The 18,503-nt window shown below is 42.5% G+C and overlaps 1 protein-coding gene across 2 annotated transcripts in view; it reads right to left on the reverse strand.

Annotated features, from left to right (window-relative positions):
- Positions 1 to 6,381: 6,381 nt before the first annotated feature.
- Positions 6,382 to 18,503, reverse strand: part of dclk1a (doublecortin-like kinase 1a) — a 182,713-nt gene continuing 170,591 nt past the window's right edge. For both annotated transcript variants that reach the window (XM_045690206.1, XM_045690207.1), the window contains 7 exons: positions 11,957 to 12,090; positions 9,371 to 9,448; positions 8,969 to 9,065; positions 8,773 to 8,853; positions 7,392 to 7,505; positions 7,117 to 7,190; positions 6,382 to 6,463 (listed from right to left, as the gene is read on the reverse strand). In XM_045690206.1, the coding sequence (XP_045546162.1) occupies positions 6,406 to 6,463; positions 7,117 to 7,190; positions 7,392 to 7,505; positions 8,773 to 8,853; positions 8,969 to 9,065; positions 9,371 to 9,448; positions 11,957 to 12,090 (636 nt within the window). In that variant the 3' untranslated portion in view covers positions 6,382 to 6,405. The remainder of the gene's footprint in view (positions 6,464 to 7,116; positions 7,191 to 7,391; positions 7,506 to 8,772; positions 8,854 to 8,968; positions 9,066 to 9,370; positions 9,449 to 11,956; positions 12,091 to 18,503) is intronic.

The following is an 18,503-nucleotide window of genomic DNA, read 5'->3' on the forward strand; positions in this document are numbered from 1 at the left end:
CATCAAAGTTGGATCAGCCTGTAGTGTGGTTTTCCACTTTAATTTTGAGTGTGACTCCAAATCCAGACCTTCATGGGTTGATAAATTGGATTTCCATTGATTATTTTTGTGTGATTTTGTTGTCAGCACATTCAACTATGTAAAGAAAAAAGTAGTTAAATAAGATTATTTCATTCATTCAGATCTAGGATGTGTTATTTTAGTGTTCCTTTATTTTTTTTGAGCAGTGTATATCCATATACATAAACGCATGCATACATGTATACATATACAGTGGGGAGAACAAGTATTTGATACACTGCCGATTTTGCAGGTTTTCCTACTTACAGGTGGAAACATCATTCTTTGGGGATGCCAAAATCCCTGCTGCAGTGTGTGCAAACCTGGTCAAGAACTACAGGAAACGTATGATCTCTGTAATTGCAAACAAAGGTTTCTGTACCAAATATTAAGTTCTGCTTTTCTGATGTATCAAATACTTATGTCATGCAATATCAACCTCTCCCATCTATCCCTTAACACCATCCATTTTGGATTTCTATTTGCCATATATTTTTCAACTGTGCTGTGATGCTTTGCAAAAGTACTGAACATTTCTATTCTCATAGCTTCTACAGATTGTAAATTAAAAATAAACATTTTTGCTAAAACAATGATTATATTGTTGATTGTTTGACTATGGCTTTTCAAATCACCCAGTATTGCTATCTGCAGCGATAGTTCCAGGAAAATGTTGCAATTCTAATTGTGGTTTTAAAAGAAAACATGAAATCATCAGCGTACAATGACACCTTAGTTTTTAAGCTATGGATTTCTAATCCCTTAATATTATTGTTGGATCTGATTTTAACAGCTAACATTTCAATGGCCATAATAAATAGATATGCTGATAGTGAACAACCTTGTTTTACTCCTCTAGATAGTTTAAAACTTTCTGAGATGTAGCCATTATTTACTATTTTACACCTAGTGTTACTATACATAACTTTACCCATTTTATAATATTCCCCAAAACTGAAATATTCTAGGCATTTATATATAAACTCCAGTCGTACTTTATCAAAAGCCTTTTCAAAATCAACTATGAAAACCAGGCCTGGTGTCCCCGATATTATTGTTATGTTCTTCCTATTTAAAGAATAAGAGGTGGGCCTACCTTTTAATTAATAGGGACAGAATAGCATTGTTTATGTCCTCCAATAATGAAGGCTGCAGCTCAGCTTCAGAATGCCATAAAGGCCTGATTGGTGGAGTGCTGCAGAGGTGGTTCCTCTTCTGGAAGGTTCTCCCATCTTCACAGTGGAACTCTAGAACTCTGTCAGAGTGACCATTGGGTTCTTGGTCACCTCCCTGACCAATGCCGTTCTCCCATGATTGCTCACTTTGGCCGGGCGCCCAGCTCTAGGAAGAGTCTTGGTGGTTCCAAACTTCTTCCATTCAGGAATGATGGAGGCCACTGTGTTCATGGGGACCTTCAATCCTGCAAACATTTTTTGGTACTCTTCCCCAGATCTGTGCCTCATCACAATCCTGTCTCGGAGCTCAACACACAATTCCTTTGACTTCATGACTTGGTTTTTGCACTGATATGCGCTTTCAACTGTGGGACCTTATATAGACAGGTGTGTGCCTTTCCAAATCATGTCCAATCAATTGAATTGACCACAGGTGGACTCCAATCAAGTTTTAGAGTTCAATTTTGAATCTCTTAGCAAAGGGTCTGAATACTTATATAAATACGTTTATATATATATATCTATAAATGTGCAGAAAATTCAAAAACCGTGTTTTTTCTTTGTCATTATGGGGTATTTGTTTGTAGTTTGCTGAGGATTTATTTGTACTTAATCCATTTTATAATATGGCTTTAACGTAACAAAATGTGGAAAAAGTCAAGGGGTCTGAATACTTTCCGAAGGCACTGTATCCACTGAACACAAATCACAACAAGTTGGTTCCTGTTTCAGTCATGTCTTTGGTCACGTTCGTGTGGGTCAAACAAAAACAGCCTAATAATTGGTTGACAATAGGGTCTCCCAAAATGGATGAAGTCGTTAAAGAGCAACAGCAGAAACTTGCATGTAGGCGCAAGTCAGACATTTGTTTACAGGTTTCCTCTCCTTGCTTCCCTTTGACGTTTTCAAAAGGAGGAGAGGAAAGGAGGAGAGGATGCAAGGAGTCGATGTAATCAGATTGAGAAAAGGACCTCAAATGTGCCATCGAATCAAACTCTCTGGGGGGGGGGGAACAATTGGTCACGTTCCCCTACTCAGACGTTGCATGCACCAACCAACGATTGCGTGCTTCGTCATTGACTTTGCCGTCGGGTAACAGATTGTTATAGCATATAATGTGCTTAGCTGATTCTTAAAATACCATCCAGGAGTTTAAATATCTGGCATGCATCAACAACTCCTTGGCAGAGGAACCCATAATGGAACCCAGAGGAACCCAGAATGGAACCCAGAGGAACCCAGAATGGAACCCAGAATGGAACCCAGAGGAACCCATAAGAGGCACCCAGAGGAACCCAAAAGAGGAAACCAGAATGGAACCCAGAGGAACCCATAAGAGGCACCCAGAGGAATCCAAAAGAGGAACCCAGAATGGAACCCAGAGGAACCCATAAGAGGCACCCAGAGGAATCCAAAAGAGGAACCCAGAATAGAACCCAGAGGAACCCATAAGAGGCACCCAGAGGAATCCAAAAGAGGAACCCAGAATGGAACCCAGAGGAACCCAAAAGAGGAACCCATACTGGAACCCATAAGAGGAACCCATAATATGGATGCTGCAGCAGACACAGTAATGACAGGCAAGCTGGTACATACACAATTCATTTCTGATTTCATTTAGAGTATATTCATTAAATAAAATCCCACACGCAGGCCAACAGTATTGATTTTAATAGTTGAACAGAGGTATAGGTATCGCATACAACCACTAGCGGTTCTGGGCGGGGGGGGGCCAGTGCCCCTGTGACAACAATGTTGGACCCCCTTGTGGCCCCCCTAAATGTGGAGTATGAAATCATTTTTACATAACACATTTTTGCTAGCGTTCTTTTTTTTTACATCCGTTATTAGACAGTGGCAATGCGGAACATGGTCTTTTGCCTGCTAATGCCTGAAATGCAGTGAAGAAAACTAAATGACAACAATAACGTCTAATGTAACTGGCCCCTCTAACAGTACAACTGGCCCCAGCTTGGTCCCCCCCCCCCAGTTGAAATGGTCTAGAACCGCCACTGCACACAACTGATTCTAATACACTGGGGAGAGGAGTTGAACTGAACGCACCACGTTTCCCAGATAGCTACTGTGGTGACTGGTTAAATACTACAGCAAAGATGGTTAAGTGTGAAGATATACGTAGAAACAACTTCTCCAATATAAACCCCCCCGATCACGGCAATGTCATGACAACGTTGGCTAGCATAAGCTCATGCTCAGAAACACGTCATCGGGGTCTAACGGTCGGCACACCGTGAACTGCGCACTCCTTCGATATCAAGTCGTTTTTTTTTATTTTTATATTTGTTGAGGAAAATGAGAAGGTGTCAGTGTGACGCGTTTACGAGGTTGTAGTAATAACATGGTCAGCTACTCAGAACAATCGGTTTCAATCTAGGTTGTTGCCTTTTAAAAAAATACAGACAATTAACAACTAAAAGGAATAATTCTCATCTTCCCTCATTGAGTTCTCTTGACCCCGGTCAGGTCCGCCGAGTCTGCTTCGGAAGCGTTCCCATAAGTCTCGCGAGTTTAGAAACTCTGTGACTACAGTATCCTAAAGACACTGTTAGAGGAAGTTGTCGTCATTCCCCGAGTCATGTGACAGGAAGTTGATCCATGACGACGGTCTGTTTATTAGATATGAACGTACACTGACTCGTATAGTTATTTTTTTTTTTTTGATGTAGATAAAGAAATATATTGTGAACTATTTAAAATAAATTAAATTATATTATTTACATAGAGTACAAACAAGACCCTGTCACCAAACCATGTTCTGTTAAAGAGTTAGTTAGTCCGGATGTAAGTCCCAGATGGCACCCTATTCAATATAGTGCACTACATCTGACCAGAACCCTATGGGTGCCATTTGAGACGTCTCCCACCGTGTTCCTCTGGCTACATGGAGAGAACAGTGAATAGTGTTGCAGATATAGATATTACATCTATAGAAAATACATTGTTATCTTTTCCTTGTGAAATGTGATCTATGTTTCTTATTTCTACCTGCAACACTGTGTGTCAACTGACAGAGAGTACATCGGGGTTGAGTCATGTTCAGAAAAGCACAAAATAAAGAAAACGTTAATTAGCTTTCTAATTAGCCAAGTTAGTTTGGTTCCTACTACATTTAGAAACGTTTTGTGTCTACTGAACAGACCCCTGGTCTTCTCTTAGCCATAATAAACCCCTGTCTACTGGACTGAAAGTGGAGTCCAGATGCAGCTAGCATGTAGTTGAGCTATGGTCTGTAAATTGTTAATGTATACTGAAGTATAGCTAGTACTCAAACACTACAGAAAGACATCAGTATTCTGGAGAGAGTAGGGTGAGGAAGAAGAGGAAGAGTATGGAGTTGAGTATCGACCACCTTCTCTCGCTTTCTCCTTTCTGTTCATCTCTTTCTTTTAGCTGCTTTAAGAGAGATCAGACAGTTCAGTTCATCAAGGAAGTGCTTGATCCATCCAGAAAAACTAACGGTGGCTAAATATACGTATACATTTTTCTCTATTTCACTACTTTTCCATTTTTCTGTTTCCAAAACAAGTTATTTTGAAACATTAACCACCATACGACATCATTTTTCTTCAAACTTCAGTGGAAAAATGACTAAATTTAAAAGACAAATACAAACATGGAGTGTTGTATTAAAAGGTGTCCCTTAGGTGGCTGCTGGTACAGGTTGACCCAGACTGTATCTAGAGGAGAGTCAGTCCTTGCTACTACGTAGAACTCTGATCCTCACAAAGGGTTAACTAGCACGTCAACCCTCTTCAGATCTACAGCTCTTCAACATGTACTCTGTTCCACGAGAAGATGTTTGGAAAAGTCCTTTATGTCCTCTTCTTCACCTCTTCTCCTTTTTCTTGACCATCGGCCACCGACCTGTCCCCAGTCCCTCCAGCTCTCCCCTCCCCTGTTCCCTGTCTCCCCTCCCCTGTCCCCTGTCCCCTGTCCCTCTTCATCCCTCCCCTCCCCTGTTCTGTCCTAGAAGGGGGAGATGGGGGGCGGAAAGGAAAGACCCCTCCCCTATCTCCTCTACTTTCCTCCCCTACATCTAGAAGGAGGAGAACATATGACCCCTCTTTTCCCATCTCTCCCCACCTCTAAAAGGGGGAGTTAGGAGAACTATCACCCCTCTTTTCCCATCTCTCCCCTCTCCCTACCTCTAAAAGGGGGAGTTAGGAGAACATATGACCCCTCTTTTCCCATCTCTCCCCCTTACTTCGATAAAAATGGGAGTTTGGATAACATATGACTCCTCTTCTCCCATCTCTACCCTCTCCCCACCTCTAAAAGGGGGAGTTAGTGGAACATATGACCCCTCTCTCTACCTCTAAAAGGGGGAGTTAGGAGAACATCTCTCCCCTCTCTCTACCTCTAAAAGGGGGAGTTAGGAGAACATATGACCCCTCTCTCTACCTCTAAAAGGGGGAGTTAGGAGAACATATGACCCCTCTCTCTACCTCTAAAAGGGGGAGTTAGGAGAACATATGACCCCTCTCTCTACCTCTAAAAGGGGGAGTTAGGGGAACATATGACCCCTCTCTCTACCTCTAAAAGGGGGAGTTAGTGGAACATATGACCCCTCTCTCTACCTCTAAAAGGGGGAGTTAGGAGAACATATGACCCCTCTCTCTACCTCTAAAAGGGGGAGTTAGTGGAACATATGACCCCTCTCTCTACCTCTAAAAGGGGGAGTTAGTGGAACATATGACCCCTCTCTCTACCTCTAAAAGGGGGAGTTAGGAGAACATATGACCCCTCTCTCTACCTCTAAAAGGGGGAGTTAGTGGAACATATGACCCCTCTCTCTACCTCTAAAAGGGGGAGTTAGGAGAACATATGACCCCTCTCTCTACCTCTAAAAGGGGGAGTTAGGAGAACATATGACCCCTCTCTCTACCTCTAAAAGGGGGAGTTAGTGGAACATATTACCCCTCTCCCTACCTCTAAAAGGGGGAGTTAGGAGAACGAACCGTCCCAGCTGAGCTGAGAGAGATATCCTCATCATCCAACGCCGGGGTGTGGCTGGTGGAGGGGTCAGGGTTAGGGACGGAGCCGAGGATAAAGGTCAGAAAGAGGGGGGCGAGGGTCGGGCTGGGGAGGCAGCTAGTCGGTTTTTCCATTGTTGTTTTTGTTTTTGTCGTCAACGGCAACGGGCGTGAGCTCACATCCTGGTTGCATCTTCGTCTGAGAACCTGCCTCTCCTTATCAAGAGCGGTGGCCTGAGGTAGAGGAGACACAGGAGAACCAATCAGAGACGCTGCTCATCAGAGATGCTGCTCATGCTAAAGACTGTGGGTTAGTGGAGGAGCATGCGTAGAGGAGAGGTTGGGAGGGGAGGGCAGTAGAGGAGAGGAAAGAGAGAGGGAGGACAGGAATGCCAGATGAGAGAAGAGAAGAAGAGAAGCTCTAAACGACACAGGTCACAAGCTGATGGTGACAGACATGTGCAAACTGAAGTTTCAAGGATAGCTGCTGGAGCATTCTCAGAGACAGGTAGGTGTACTAGTAGAAAAAGGAGCGTTCTCTCACACTTTCAACACCTCAACAGATACAGTCTCCTCGGGTTGATCAAATCATTGTTCACTGTAGTCAACAGTTTGTTGAGAGTTAACAGTTTGAGAGCGCTCCACTTTTCTACAGACACATGTTAGTAACAGGGCCACAAAAGGTAACAGGGCCACAAAAGGTAACAGGGCCACAAAAGGTAACAGGGCCACAAAAGGTAACAGGGCCACAAAAGGTAACAGGGCCACAAAAGCTGTAAACACGCTGACAGAGCACACAGAAGCCAGCAGCCAATCAGCACACTGTATGTGGAGACACAGGAAATGGAGGCAGAAGCAGGGGGTGTTGTCGTTACAACAGGTTATACCTTATCCAGTACATGGCCGGGTGCTGGTGGAAGTCCAACGACCCAGAGCGCTGCATGGAGAAGCTGTGGTCCAACTGCACAACAGAACAGAGAAACCAGTAACACGTTTAAAACCAGTAGGAAACATGTACAGTTAGCTTTTTACACCAGTACAACAGGAGTAAACCTCAGTACAGTCAGCCTTAGAGCCAAAGACAAAGCCAATACAGTCTAGTACCCAGTAGAAACAAACTGGAACTAGTTTGTATGTCTGTATTAGTCTGTTGGGGGCATACCGTGATGACGGACACTCCGGCGGTGGTGTCGTTCGTTTTAGGGCTGGTGTTGAAGTGTTTCTTGATCTTCCCTGCTACTGACAGCTCCTGTTCATTCTCTGACACACCATCATCCTGCAGAGAGAGTGAAGAGAGGAGAGAAAGAATGGGAGGAGGAGGAAGAGGAGAGAAAGAATGGGAGGAGGAGGAAGAGGAGAGAAGAGAAGGAATGGGAGGAGGAGGAAGAGGAAGAGGAAGAGGAGAGGAGAAAAAGGAATGGGAGGAGGAAGAGGAGAAAAAGGAATGGGAGAAGGAGGAAGAGGAAGAGGAGAGAAGAGAAGGAATGGGAGGAGGAGGAGGAAGAGGAGAGAAGGAATGGGAGGAGGAGGAAGAGGAGGAATGAGAGGGGATGAAAAGTGAAGGTCTGGTTTAGCAGGAGAATTCACTTCAAGCTATATCCTATTTTCAAATAAAAATACCATTGAAAGAAATATATTATGTAGAAGACAGTATGATGAGAGTAAGTGCAGGTCTACTGTTCTGTAGATGGTGAAGATGACACTGAGAACAAAGAGGAAAGTTAGCCTGTTTGTACTACGTTATTACAACGGCAAAACCTAAAGTGTTCACCTCTTGGGGTCCCCAGGGCCAGGATGGTGAAACACTAGTACAGTATGTATAGGAGAGAAGAACTAATCACATTGACCCAGGGTTATAGGAGGAGAGGAGAACTACTCACATTGACCCAGGGTTATAGGAGGAGAGGAGAACTACTCACATTGACCTAGGGTTACAGGAGGAGAGGAGAGGATAACTACTCACATTGAGCCAGGGTTATAGGAGGAGAGGAGGAGAGGAGAACTAATCACATTGACCCAGGGTTATAGGAGGAGAGGAGAACTACTCACATTGACCTAGGGTTACAGGAGGAGAGGAGAGGATAACTACTCACATTGACCCAGGGTTACAGGAGGAGAGGAGGAGAGGAGAACTACTCACATTGACCCAGGGTTACAGGAGGAGAGGAGAGGAGAACTACTCACATTGACCCAGTGTTACAGGAGGAGAGGAGAACTACTCACATTGACCCAGGGTTACAGGAGGAGAGGAGGAGAGGAGAACTACTCACATTGACCCAGGGTTATAGGAGGAGAGGAGAACTAATCACATTGACCCAGGGTTATATGAGGAGAGGAGAACTACTCACATTGACCCAGGGTTACAGGATGAGAGGAGAACTACTCACATTGACCCAGGGTTACAGGAGGAGAGGAGAACTACTCACATTGACCCAGGGTTACAGGATGAGAGGAGAACTACTCACATTGACCCAGGGTTATAGGAGGAGAGGAGAACTAATCACATTGACCCAGGGTTACAGGAGGAGAGGAGACCTACTCACATTGACCCAGGGGTGCTCCAGAACCTGTTCTGCTGTGTATCTCTGATCCACCTCCACCTCCAACATGGACCTAATCAGCTCCTACACACAACACAGAAGGGTTACACTCTCAATATATCTACTGTGTGTGTGTGTGTGTGTGTGTGTGTGTGTGTGTGTGTGTGTGTGTGTACACGTGTGCGTGTGTGTGTGTTACCTTGGCAGTCTCTGACACGTTGTCCCAGTAGGGGAGAGGGAACTCCAGCTGTCCCATCAGGATCTGGTCAAATAACACTTCCTGGTCATCACTGCTCCTACATACACAGACAGTAGATTTAAAGCGTTATGTGGACTAGGTTCTCTATGTATGCTGTGGTCATGATTCTGTGTTATATTTGAAGGTATCTCAAGTTTAAAGATGTCTGTGTCTGGTCTCAGAGATTCAGTAATACTCCTTCCAACCACAAGAGGGGAGTATGGCACTAATTACACTCCCAACATGGATTCATCAAAATGTAAAACACCTAGCTTAGTTTTATGTCATATTAGATCACAGCTGAATTGCGTATTAAACAAGAACGTGTATGTTTGGTTCAGTTGGGGTGTCAGTGCTTCTTACCCTCGGAAGGGAGGGAAGCCACACAGCAAGATGTAGGTGATAACTCCTGCTGCCCAGATATCTACCTTAATGCCATACCTAGAATACACACACAGAGAGAGAGAATACACAGCTCAGAGAAAGAGACACTATGTACAGACTCAGTGAGCATGGCCTTGTTATTGAGAAAGGCCGCCGTAGGCAGACCAGGCTTTCAAGAGAAGACAGGCTATGTCTGCCCACAAAACGAGTGCCCACAAAACGAGGTGGAAACTGAGCTGCACTTCTTAACCTCCTGCCAAATGTTTGACCATATTAGAGACACATATTTTCCTCAGATTACACAGAACCACAAAGAATTAGAAAACAAATCCAATCTTGATAAACTCCCATATCTATTGGGTGAAATACCACAGTGTGCCATCACTGCAGCAAGATTTGTGACCTGTTGCCACAAGAAAAGGGCAACCAGTGAAGAACAAACAATTGTAAATACAACCCATATTTAGGTTAATTTATTTTCCCCTTTGTACTTTAACTATATTTGCACATTATACAACACTGTACAGTGGCTTGCGAAAGTATTCACCCCCCTTGTCATTTTTCCAATTTTGTTGCCTTACAACCTGGAATTGGGGGGGGGTTACACATGAAACATTAACTTGAGCGTGCATAACTATTACCCCCCCAAATTCAATACTTTGTAGAGCCACCTTTCGCAGCAATTACAACTGCAAGTCTCTTGGGGGAGGGCTCTATAAGCTTGGCACATCTAGCCACTGGGATTTTTGCCCATTCTTCAAGGCAAAACTGCTCCAGCTCCTTCAAGTTGGATGGGTTCCTCTGTTGTACAGCAATCTTTAAGTCATACCACAGATTCTCAATTGGATTGAGGTCTGGGCTGTGACTAGGCCATTCCAAGACATTTAAATGTTTCCCCTTAACCACTCAAGTGTTGCTTTAGCAGTATGCTTAGGGTCATTGTCCTGCTGGAAGGTGAACCTCCGTCCCAGTCTCAAATCTCTGGAAGACTGAAACAGGTTTCCCTCAAGAATTTCCCTGTATTTAGCGCCATCCATCATTCCTTCTATTCTGACCAGTTTCCCTGTCCCTGCCGATGAAAAACATCCCCACAGCATGATGCTGCCACCACCATGCTTCACTGTGGGGATGTTTATCTCGGGGTGATGAGAGGTGTTGGGTTTGCGCCAGACATAGCATTTTCCTTGATAGCCAAAAAGCAACATTTTTGTCTCATCTGACCAGAGTACTTTCTTCCATATGTTTGGGGAGTCTCCCACATGCCTTTTGGCAAACACCAAATGTGATTGCTTATTTTTTTTCTTTAATCAATGGCTTTTTTCTGGCCATTCTTCCGTAAAGCCCAGCTCTGTGGAATGTACGGCTTAAAGTGGTCCTATGGACAGATACTCCAATCTCCGCTGTGGATTGAGGTCTGGGTTATCTTTGGTCTCTTTGTTGCCTCTCTGATTAATGCCCTCCTTGCCTGGTCCGTGAGTTTTGGTGGGCAGCCCTCTCTTGGCAGGTTTGTTGTAGTGCCATATTCTTTCCATTTTATAATAATGGATTTAATGGTGCTCCGTGGGATGTTCAAAGTTTCTGATATTTTTTTATAACCCAACCCTGATCTGTACTTCTCCACAACGTTGTCCCTTACCTGTTTGGAGAGCTCCTTGGTCTTCATGATGTCGCTTGCTTGGTGGTGCCCCTTGCTTAGTGGTGTTGCAGACTCTGGGGCCTTTCAGAACAGGTGTATATATACTGAGATCATGTGATACTTAGATTGCACACATGTGGGCTTTATATAACTAATTATGTGACTTCTGAAGGTAATTGGTTGCACCAGATTGTATTTAAGGGCTTCATAGCAAAGGGGTGAATACATATGCACCACCACTTTTCTGTTGTTTTAAAAAAAGAAAATGTAATAAGTAATTTTTTCATTCCATTTCACCAAATTGGACTATTTTGTGTATGTCCATTACATGAAATCCAAATAAAAATCAATTTCAATTACAAGTTGTAATGCAACAAAATAGGAAAAACACCAAGGGGTGAATACTTTAGCAAGGCACTATATATAGACATAATATGACATGTGAAATGTCTTTATTCTTTTCGAACTTCTGTGAGTGTAATGCTTTCTGTAAATGTTTTATTGTTTATTTCACTTTTGTTAATGATCTATTTCACTTTCTTTGGCAATGTAAACATATGTTTCCCATGCCAATAAAGCCCTGTGAATTGAATTGAGAGAAAGAGAGAGAAAGGGAGAACACACAGGTCAGAGAGAGAGAGAGAGAGAGAGAGGGAGGGAGGGAAGGAAGGAAGGAAGGAAGGATAGAGAAAGAGAGGAGAGATTTGTAGAAAAGGGAGGAAGGAAAAACTCAAGGAAAGAGTGAGAGAGAGGGAGGATCAGGAGACGTTCTGTATACAAACACACACACACACACACACACACACACACACACACACACACACACACACACACACACACACACACACACACACACACACACACACACACACACACACACACACACACACACACACACACACACACACACACACACATATTGTACGTACCCTGTCTCTGCGATGATCTCTGGTGCTACATATGTGGGTGTTCCACAGACAGTGTAGAGGGGTCCATCTGCTACGGTGGCCAGACCAAAGTCCCCCAACTTCAGACTCTTACTGCCATCAACATGCTCATACACCTGGAGAGGTGGGGAGAGATCATATTCAGCCATCTATATAACCCGTCAGTAGTTTCTGATCACGTTCAGCCATCTATATAACCCGTCAGTAGTTTCTCATCACGTTCAGCCATCTATATAACCCGTCAGTAGTTTCTGATCACGTTCAGCCATCTATATAACCCGTCAGTAGTTTCTGATCATGTTCAGCCATCTATATAACTCGTCTGTAGTTTCCGATCACGTTCAGACATCTATATAACCCGTCAGTAGTTTCTGATCATGTTCAGCCATCTATATAACCCGTCAGTAGTTTCTGATCATATTCAGCCATCTATATAACCCGTCAGTAGTTTCTGATCACGTTCAGCCATCTATATAACCCGTCAGTAGTTTCTGATCATATTCAGCCATCTATATAACCCGTCAGTAGTTTCTGATCACGTTCAGCCATCTATATAACCCGTCAGTAGTTTCCGATCATGTTCAGCCATCTATATAACTCGTCTGTAGTTTCCGATCATGTTCAGCCATCTATATAACCCGTCAGTAGTTTCTCATCACGTTCAGCCATCTATATAACCCGTCAGTAGTTTCTCATCACGTTCAGCCATCTATATAACCCGTCAGTAGTTTCTGATCATGTTCAGCCATCTATATAACCCGTCAGTAGTTTCCGATCATGTTCAGCCATCTATATAACTCGTCTGTAGTTTCCGATCATGTTCAGCCATCTATATAACCCGTCAGTAGTTTCTCATCACGTTCAGCCATCTATATAACCCGTCAGTAGTTTCTGATCATATTCAGCCATCTATATAACTCGTCTGTAGTTTCTGATCATGTTCAGCCATCTATATAACCCGTCAGTAGTTTCTCATCACGTTCAGCCATCTATATAACCCGTCAGTAGTTTCTGATCATGTTCAGCCATCTATATAACCCGTCAGTAGTTTCTGATCATGTTCAGCCATCTATATAACCCGTCAGTAGTTTCTGATCATGTTCAGCCATCTATATAACTCGTCTGTAGTTTCTGATCATGTTCAGCCATCTATATAACCCGTCAGTAGTTTCTGATCATGTTCAGCCATCTATATAACCCGTCAGTAGTTTCTCATCACGTTCAGCCATCTATATAACCCGTCAGTAGTTTCTCATCACGTTCAGCCATCTATATAACCCGTCAGTAGTTTCTGATCATGTTCAGCCATCTATATAACCCGTCAGTAGTTTCTGATCACGTTCAGCCATCTATATAACCCGTCAGTAGTTTCTCATCACGTTCAGACATCTATATAACTCGTCTGTAGTTTCTGATCATGTTCAGCCATCTATATAACCCGTCAGTAGTTTCTGATCATATTCAGCCATCTATATAACTCGTCTGTAGTTTCCGATCATGTTCAGCCATCTATATAACCCGTCTGTAGTTTCTGATCATGTTCAGACATCTATATAACTCGTCTGTAGTTTCTGATCATGTTCAGCCATCTATATAACCCGTCTGTAGTTTCTGATCACGTTCAGCCATCTATATAACTCGTCAGTAGTTTCTGATCACGTTCAGCCATCTATATAACCCGTCTGTAGTTTCTGATCACGTTCAGCCATCTATATAACCCGTCAGTAGTTTCTGATCATATTCAGCCATCTATATAACCCGTCAGTAGTTTCTGATCATATTCAGCCATCTATATAACTCGTCTGTAGTTTCTGATCATGTTCAGCCATCTATATAACCCGTCAGTAGTTTCTCATCATGTTCAGCCATCTATATAACCCGTCTGTAGTTTCTGATCATGTTCAGCCATCTATATAACCCGTCAGTAGTTTCTCATCACGTTCAGCCATCTATATAACCCGTCAGTAGTTTCTGATCATGTTCAGCCATCTATATAACCCGTCAGTAGTTTCTGATCACGTTCAGCCATCTATATAACTCGTCAGTAGTTTCTGATCACGTTCAGCCATCTATATAACCCGTCTGTAGTTTCTCATCACGTTCAGCCATCTATATAACCCGTCAGTAGTTTCTGATCATATTCAGCCATCTATATAACCCGTCAGTAGTTTCTGATCATATTCAGCCATCTATATAACCCGTCAGTAGTTTCTGATCATATTCAGCCATCTATATAACCCGTCAGTAGTTTCTGATCATATTCAGCCATCTATATAACCCGTCAGTAGTTTCTCATCACGTTCAGCCATCTATATAACCCGTCTGTAGTTTCTGATCACGTTCAGACATCTATATAACCCGTCAGTAGTTTCTCATCATGTTCAGCCATCTATATAACTCGTCTGTAGTTTCTGATCATGTTCAGCCATCTATATAACCCGTCAGTAGTTTCTCATCACGTTCAGCCATCTATATAACCCGTCAGTAGTTTCTCATCACGTTCAGCCATCTATATAACCCGTCTGTAGTTTCTGATCACGTTCAGACATCTATATAACCCGTCAGTAGTTTCTGATCATGTTCAGCCATCTATATAACCCGTCAGTAGTTTCTGATCATGTTCAGCCATCTATATAACCCGTCAGTAGTTTCTCATCACGTTCAGCCATCTATATAACCCGTCAGTAGTTTCTGATCACGTTCAGCCATCTATATAACCCGTCAGTAGTTTCTGATCATATTCAGCCATCTATATAACCCGTCTGTAGTTTCTGATCATATTGGATCTCCCTTCGTTTAATAACATCTGGAAATATTCTAAATAGACACTCAAAAACTCATGGAATGACATCTCCAGCTCTGGTGTCCGTTGCATAGTTTCCAAATAGCCTGTATTAAACAGTGTTGTCGGATGGTTGCTTGGACAGTCGCTAAGGCTGTATTTGGCTAAATTTAAACTCTGCTGTTATTGTTACAAATACTATTATTTTGGATGTAGCAGTTGGGATAGCTAGCGTGCTAGATAACCATTATATACAGTGACGTACGGTTAGCATTTGTTAGCATCTAAATTCAAATATTTTTTGGGGGGGGTGTAATGCAGTTGACAATGACATGAACATACTGTATATTCATCATGATATTCATGCAACCAGTTACAACCTATGTCTAAGCTGCATGGGCGCACAGCTCTCCCAGGACTGAAGAACTTCACTCAACTTTATCCGAGTTTTCCCCCGTTAGTTTACACTATTAACGTTTTGAATCGAATCCACATAATATTAGCCTCAAAATTAACTATGTAACACTGAGATTTTGTTTTAGGCAGAGCGAATCGGAGGAGGGTTATATTGCATTGACAGGCATAAACGGACGAAAGTACATGCGCTTGTTTTGAGATCAAAGGGATAGAGCGGCATGTAGTCGCAGATGTGTTCATGTGCAGATGTGTTCATTGATTAATGTGCACTGTCCCTGTCAAATTAAAAATAAATAGTTGGTGAGTTATCAGCCCAGTTATAGATCATTTGTAGTCAGCAATGGGGGATTGATTGCTTCCTACAAGAGCACAAAATGTGTACATTTCTAGACATCTTTGAAAAGCCAGTCAGGTAAAGAGCTTTATTTGGTTCATCCTTGGGAGCAATTTCCAAACACCTGAAGGTACCATGTTCACCTGTACAAACAATAGTACGCAAGTATAAACACCATGGGACCACGCAGCCGTCATACCGCTCAGGAAGGAGACGCGTTCTGTCTCCTAGAAATGAATGTACTTTGGTGCGAAAAGTGCAAATCAATCCCAGAACAACAGCAAAGGACCTAGTGAAGATGCTGGAGGAGACAAGTACAAAAGTATTTATATCCACAGTAAAACAAGTCCTATATCGACATAACCTGAAAGGCCACTCAGCAAGGAAGAAACCACTGCTCCAAAACTGCCATAAGGAAGCCAGACTATGGTTTGCAACTGCACATGGGGACAAAGATCGTAATTTTTGGAGAAATGTCCTCTGGTCTGATGAAACAAAAATAGAACTGTTTGGCCATAATGACCATCGTTATGTTTGGAGGAAAAAGGGGAATGCTTGCAAGCCGAAGAACACCATCCCAACTGTGAAGCATGGGGGTGGCAGCATCATGTTTTGGGGGTGCTTTGCTGCAGGAGGGCCTGGTGCACTTCACAAAATAGATGGCATCATGATGTAGGAAAATGATGTGGATATATTGAAGCAACATCTCAGACATCAGTCAGGAAGTTAAAGCTTGGTCGCAAATGGGTCTTCCAAATGGACAATGACCCCAAACATACTTCCAAAATTGTGGCAAAATGGCTTAAGGACAACAAAGTCAAGGTATTGGAATGGCCATCACAAAGCCCTGACCTCAATCCCATAGAACATTTGTCGGCAGAACTGAAAAAGCGTGGGTGAATAAGGAGGCCTACAAACCTGACTCAGTTACACCAGCTCTGTCAGGAGGAATGGGACAAAATTCATCCAACTTATTGTGGGAAGCTTGTGGAAGGCTACCCGAAATGTTTGACCCAAGTTAAACAATTTAAAGGCAATGCTACCAAATACTAAGTGAGTGTATGTAAACTTCTGACCCACTGAGAATGTGATGAAAGAAATAAAAGCTGAAATAAATCATTCTCTCTACTATTATTCTGACATTTCACATTCTTAAAATAAAGTGGTGATCCTAACTGACCTACGACAGGGAAGTTTTTACTAGGATTAAATGTCAGGGATTGTGAAAAACTGAGTTTAAATGTATTTGGCTAAGGTGTATGTAAACTTCCGACTTCAACTGTATGTCTTAAAGGGGCAGTGTTGTATTTTGAGGCAGGCTAGAATACGCTAAGTTACCAATGGGCAGAGGGTAGGATACATTTTAGAGGGTAGGATACATTTTAGAGGGTAGGATATATTTTAGAGGGTAGGATACATTTTAGAGGGTAGGATACATTTTAGAGGGTAGGATACATTTTAGAGGGTATTATACATTTTAGAGGGTAGGATACATTTTAGAGGGTAGGATATATTTTAGAGGGTAGGATATATTTTAGAGGGTAGGATACATTTTAGAGGGTAGGATATATTTTAGAGGGTAGGATACATTTTAGAGGGTAGGATATATTTTAGAGGGTAGGATACATTTTAGAGGGTAGGATACATTTTAGAGGGTATTATACATTTTAAAGGGTAGAATACATTGTTGTCTGATTCTCGGTGATAATAATAATGCATTTTCTGTTCTAAAGTGGTTTCTTGCATCAAACAACACAATAGAACAACATGTTCAGTGACCTCCTTGTCTAAAGGACGAGCGGATAAGCAGGCTCATTTTCAAGCCCTGCATGGTTTCAACATCGAATGGAATGTAGACCTACAATGTACACCACACATTGGCTGCTACTGTAGGCTGAATCATAGAACAGCTATTTCAATAGTTATTTCCATGTTAAAATGTTATGGGATGCATTTTTCTCCATTGTTTTTGATGGTAGGTGTCACGACTTCTGCCCCTCCTTGTTCGGGTGGTGCTCGGCGATCGACGTCACCGGTCTTCTAGCCATCACTGATCCATTTTTCATTTTCCATTGGTTTTGTCTTGTTTTCCTACACACCTGTTTCCAATCCCATCAATTACATGTTGTGTATTTAACCCTCTGTTTTCCCTCATGTCCTTGTCTGAGATTGTTTTGTTTGTTATTGATTTCGTGTATTTTTGTATTGGTGAGCTTTGGGTATTTTTACCCATGTTATTTTTATGTATGTTGGTTTTGGAGTTAGTGTTAGTTTATTATTTATTAAACTACTCCAGTTATACCAAGTTGGTTTCTCCTGAGCCTGACTTCCTTGCCACCTACACACACGACGATGACAGTAGGCCACTCTGGTAGGCCTACATTATGATCAAATAGCCACAGTAGCCTACTTGTACACTGTTAAAACTGTAATTTAAAGCAGGTACAGCCTCAGTGTTCACAGTAAATGCACATCGGAAGTTGCACAGAATTTTCACAATGATGAAGTTTGATCTCAGCTGACCAAAAATGTGCTTAGCGCCAAAATAGGGAGGGAACATTGAACACATCTGGTGTGTGCTCACTAGTGTTCGTCTAATGTGTTTAAACAAACATACGCTTCCAGCCACACGCGTGGACCAGCGGACACTTTGGGTGTGTGTGTGTGTGCGTGTGTGTTGAGAGGACAAGTGTGTGAGAGAGAGAGAGATGAGAAGATACAGATGTAGGATCTTAATTTGAGCCGATTTGCTACAGCAGGAAAATAGTCCTGCAGCAACGGAAAATGGGAATTATAATTAACATGTAGAGGTTGATACAAACTTTAGAAGCCTTTTTAAAACTAAAATACACTACAAGTTTGCAATTCTCAAAAACAAAATATGGATCAAATTAAGATCCTACATCTGTAAAGAGAGAGACAGAAGGAGGTATGGGGGGAGAACGACTGCATCATTGCAGGGGTGAGTCATGTCTCTCTCTCTCCTACTCAGAATG

The sequence above is a fragment of the Salmo salar genome, chromosome ssa11, assembly GCF_905237065.1.
Source record: "Salmo salar chromosome ssa11, Ssal_v3.1, whole genome shotgun sequence".
NCBI lineage: Eukaryota > Metazoa > Chordata > Actinopteri > Salmoniformes > Salmonidae > Salmo > Salmo salar.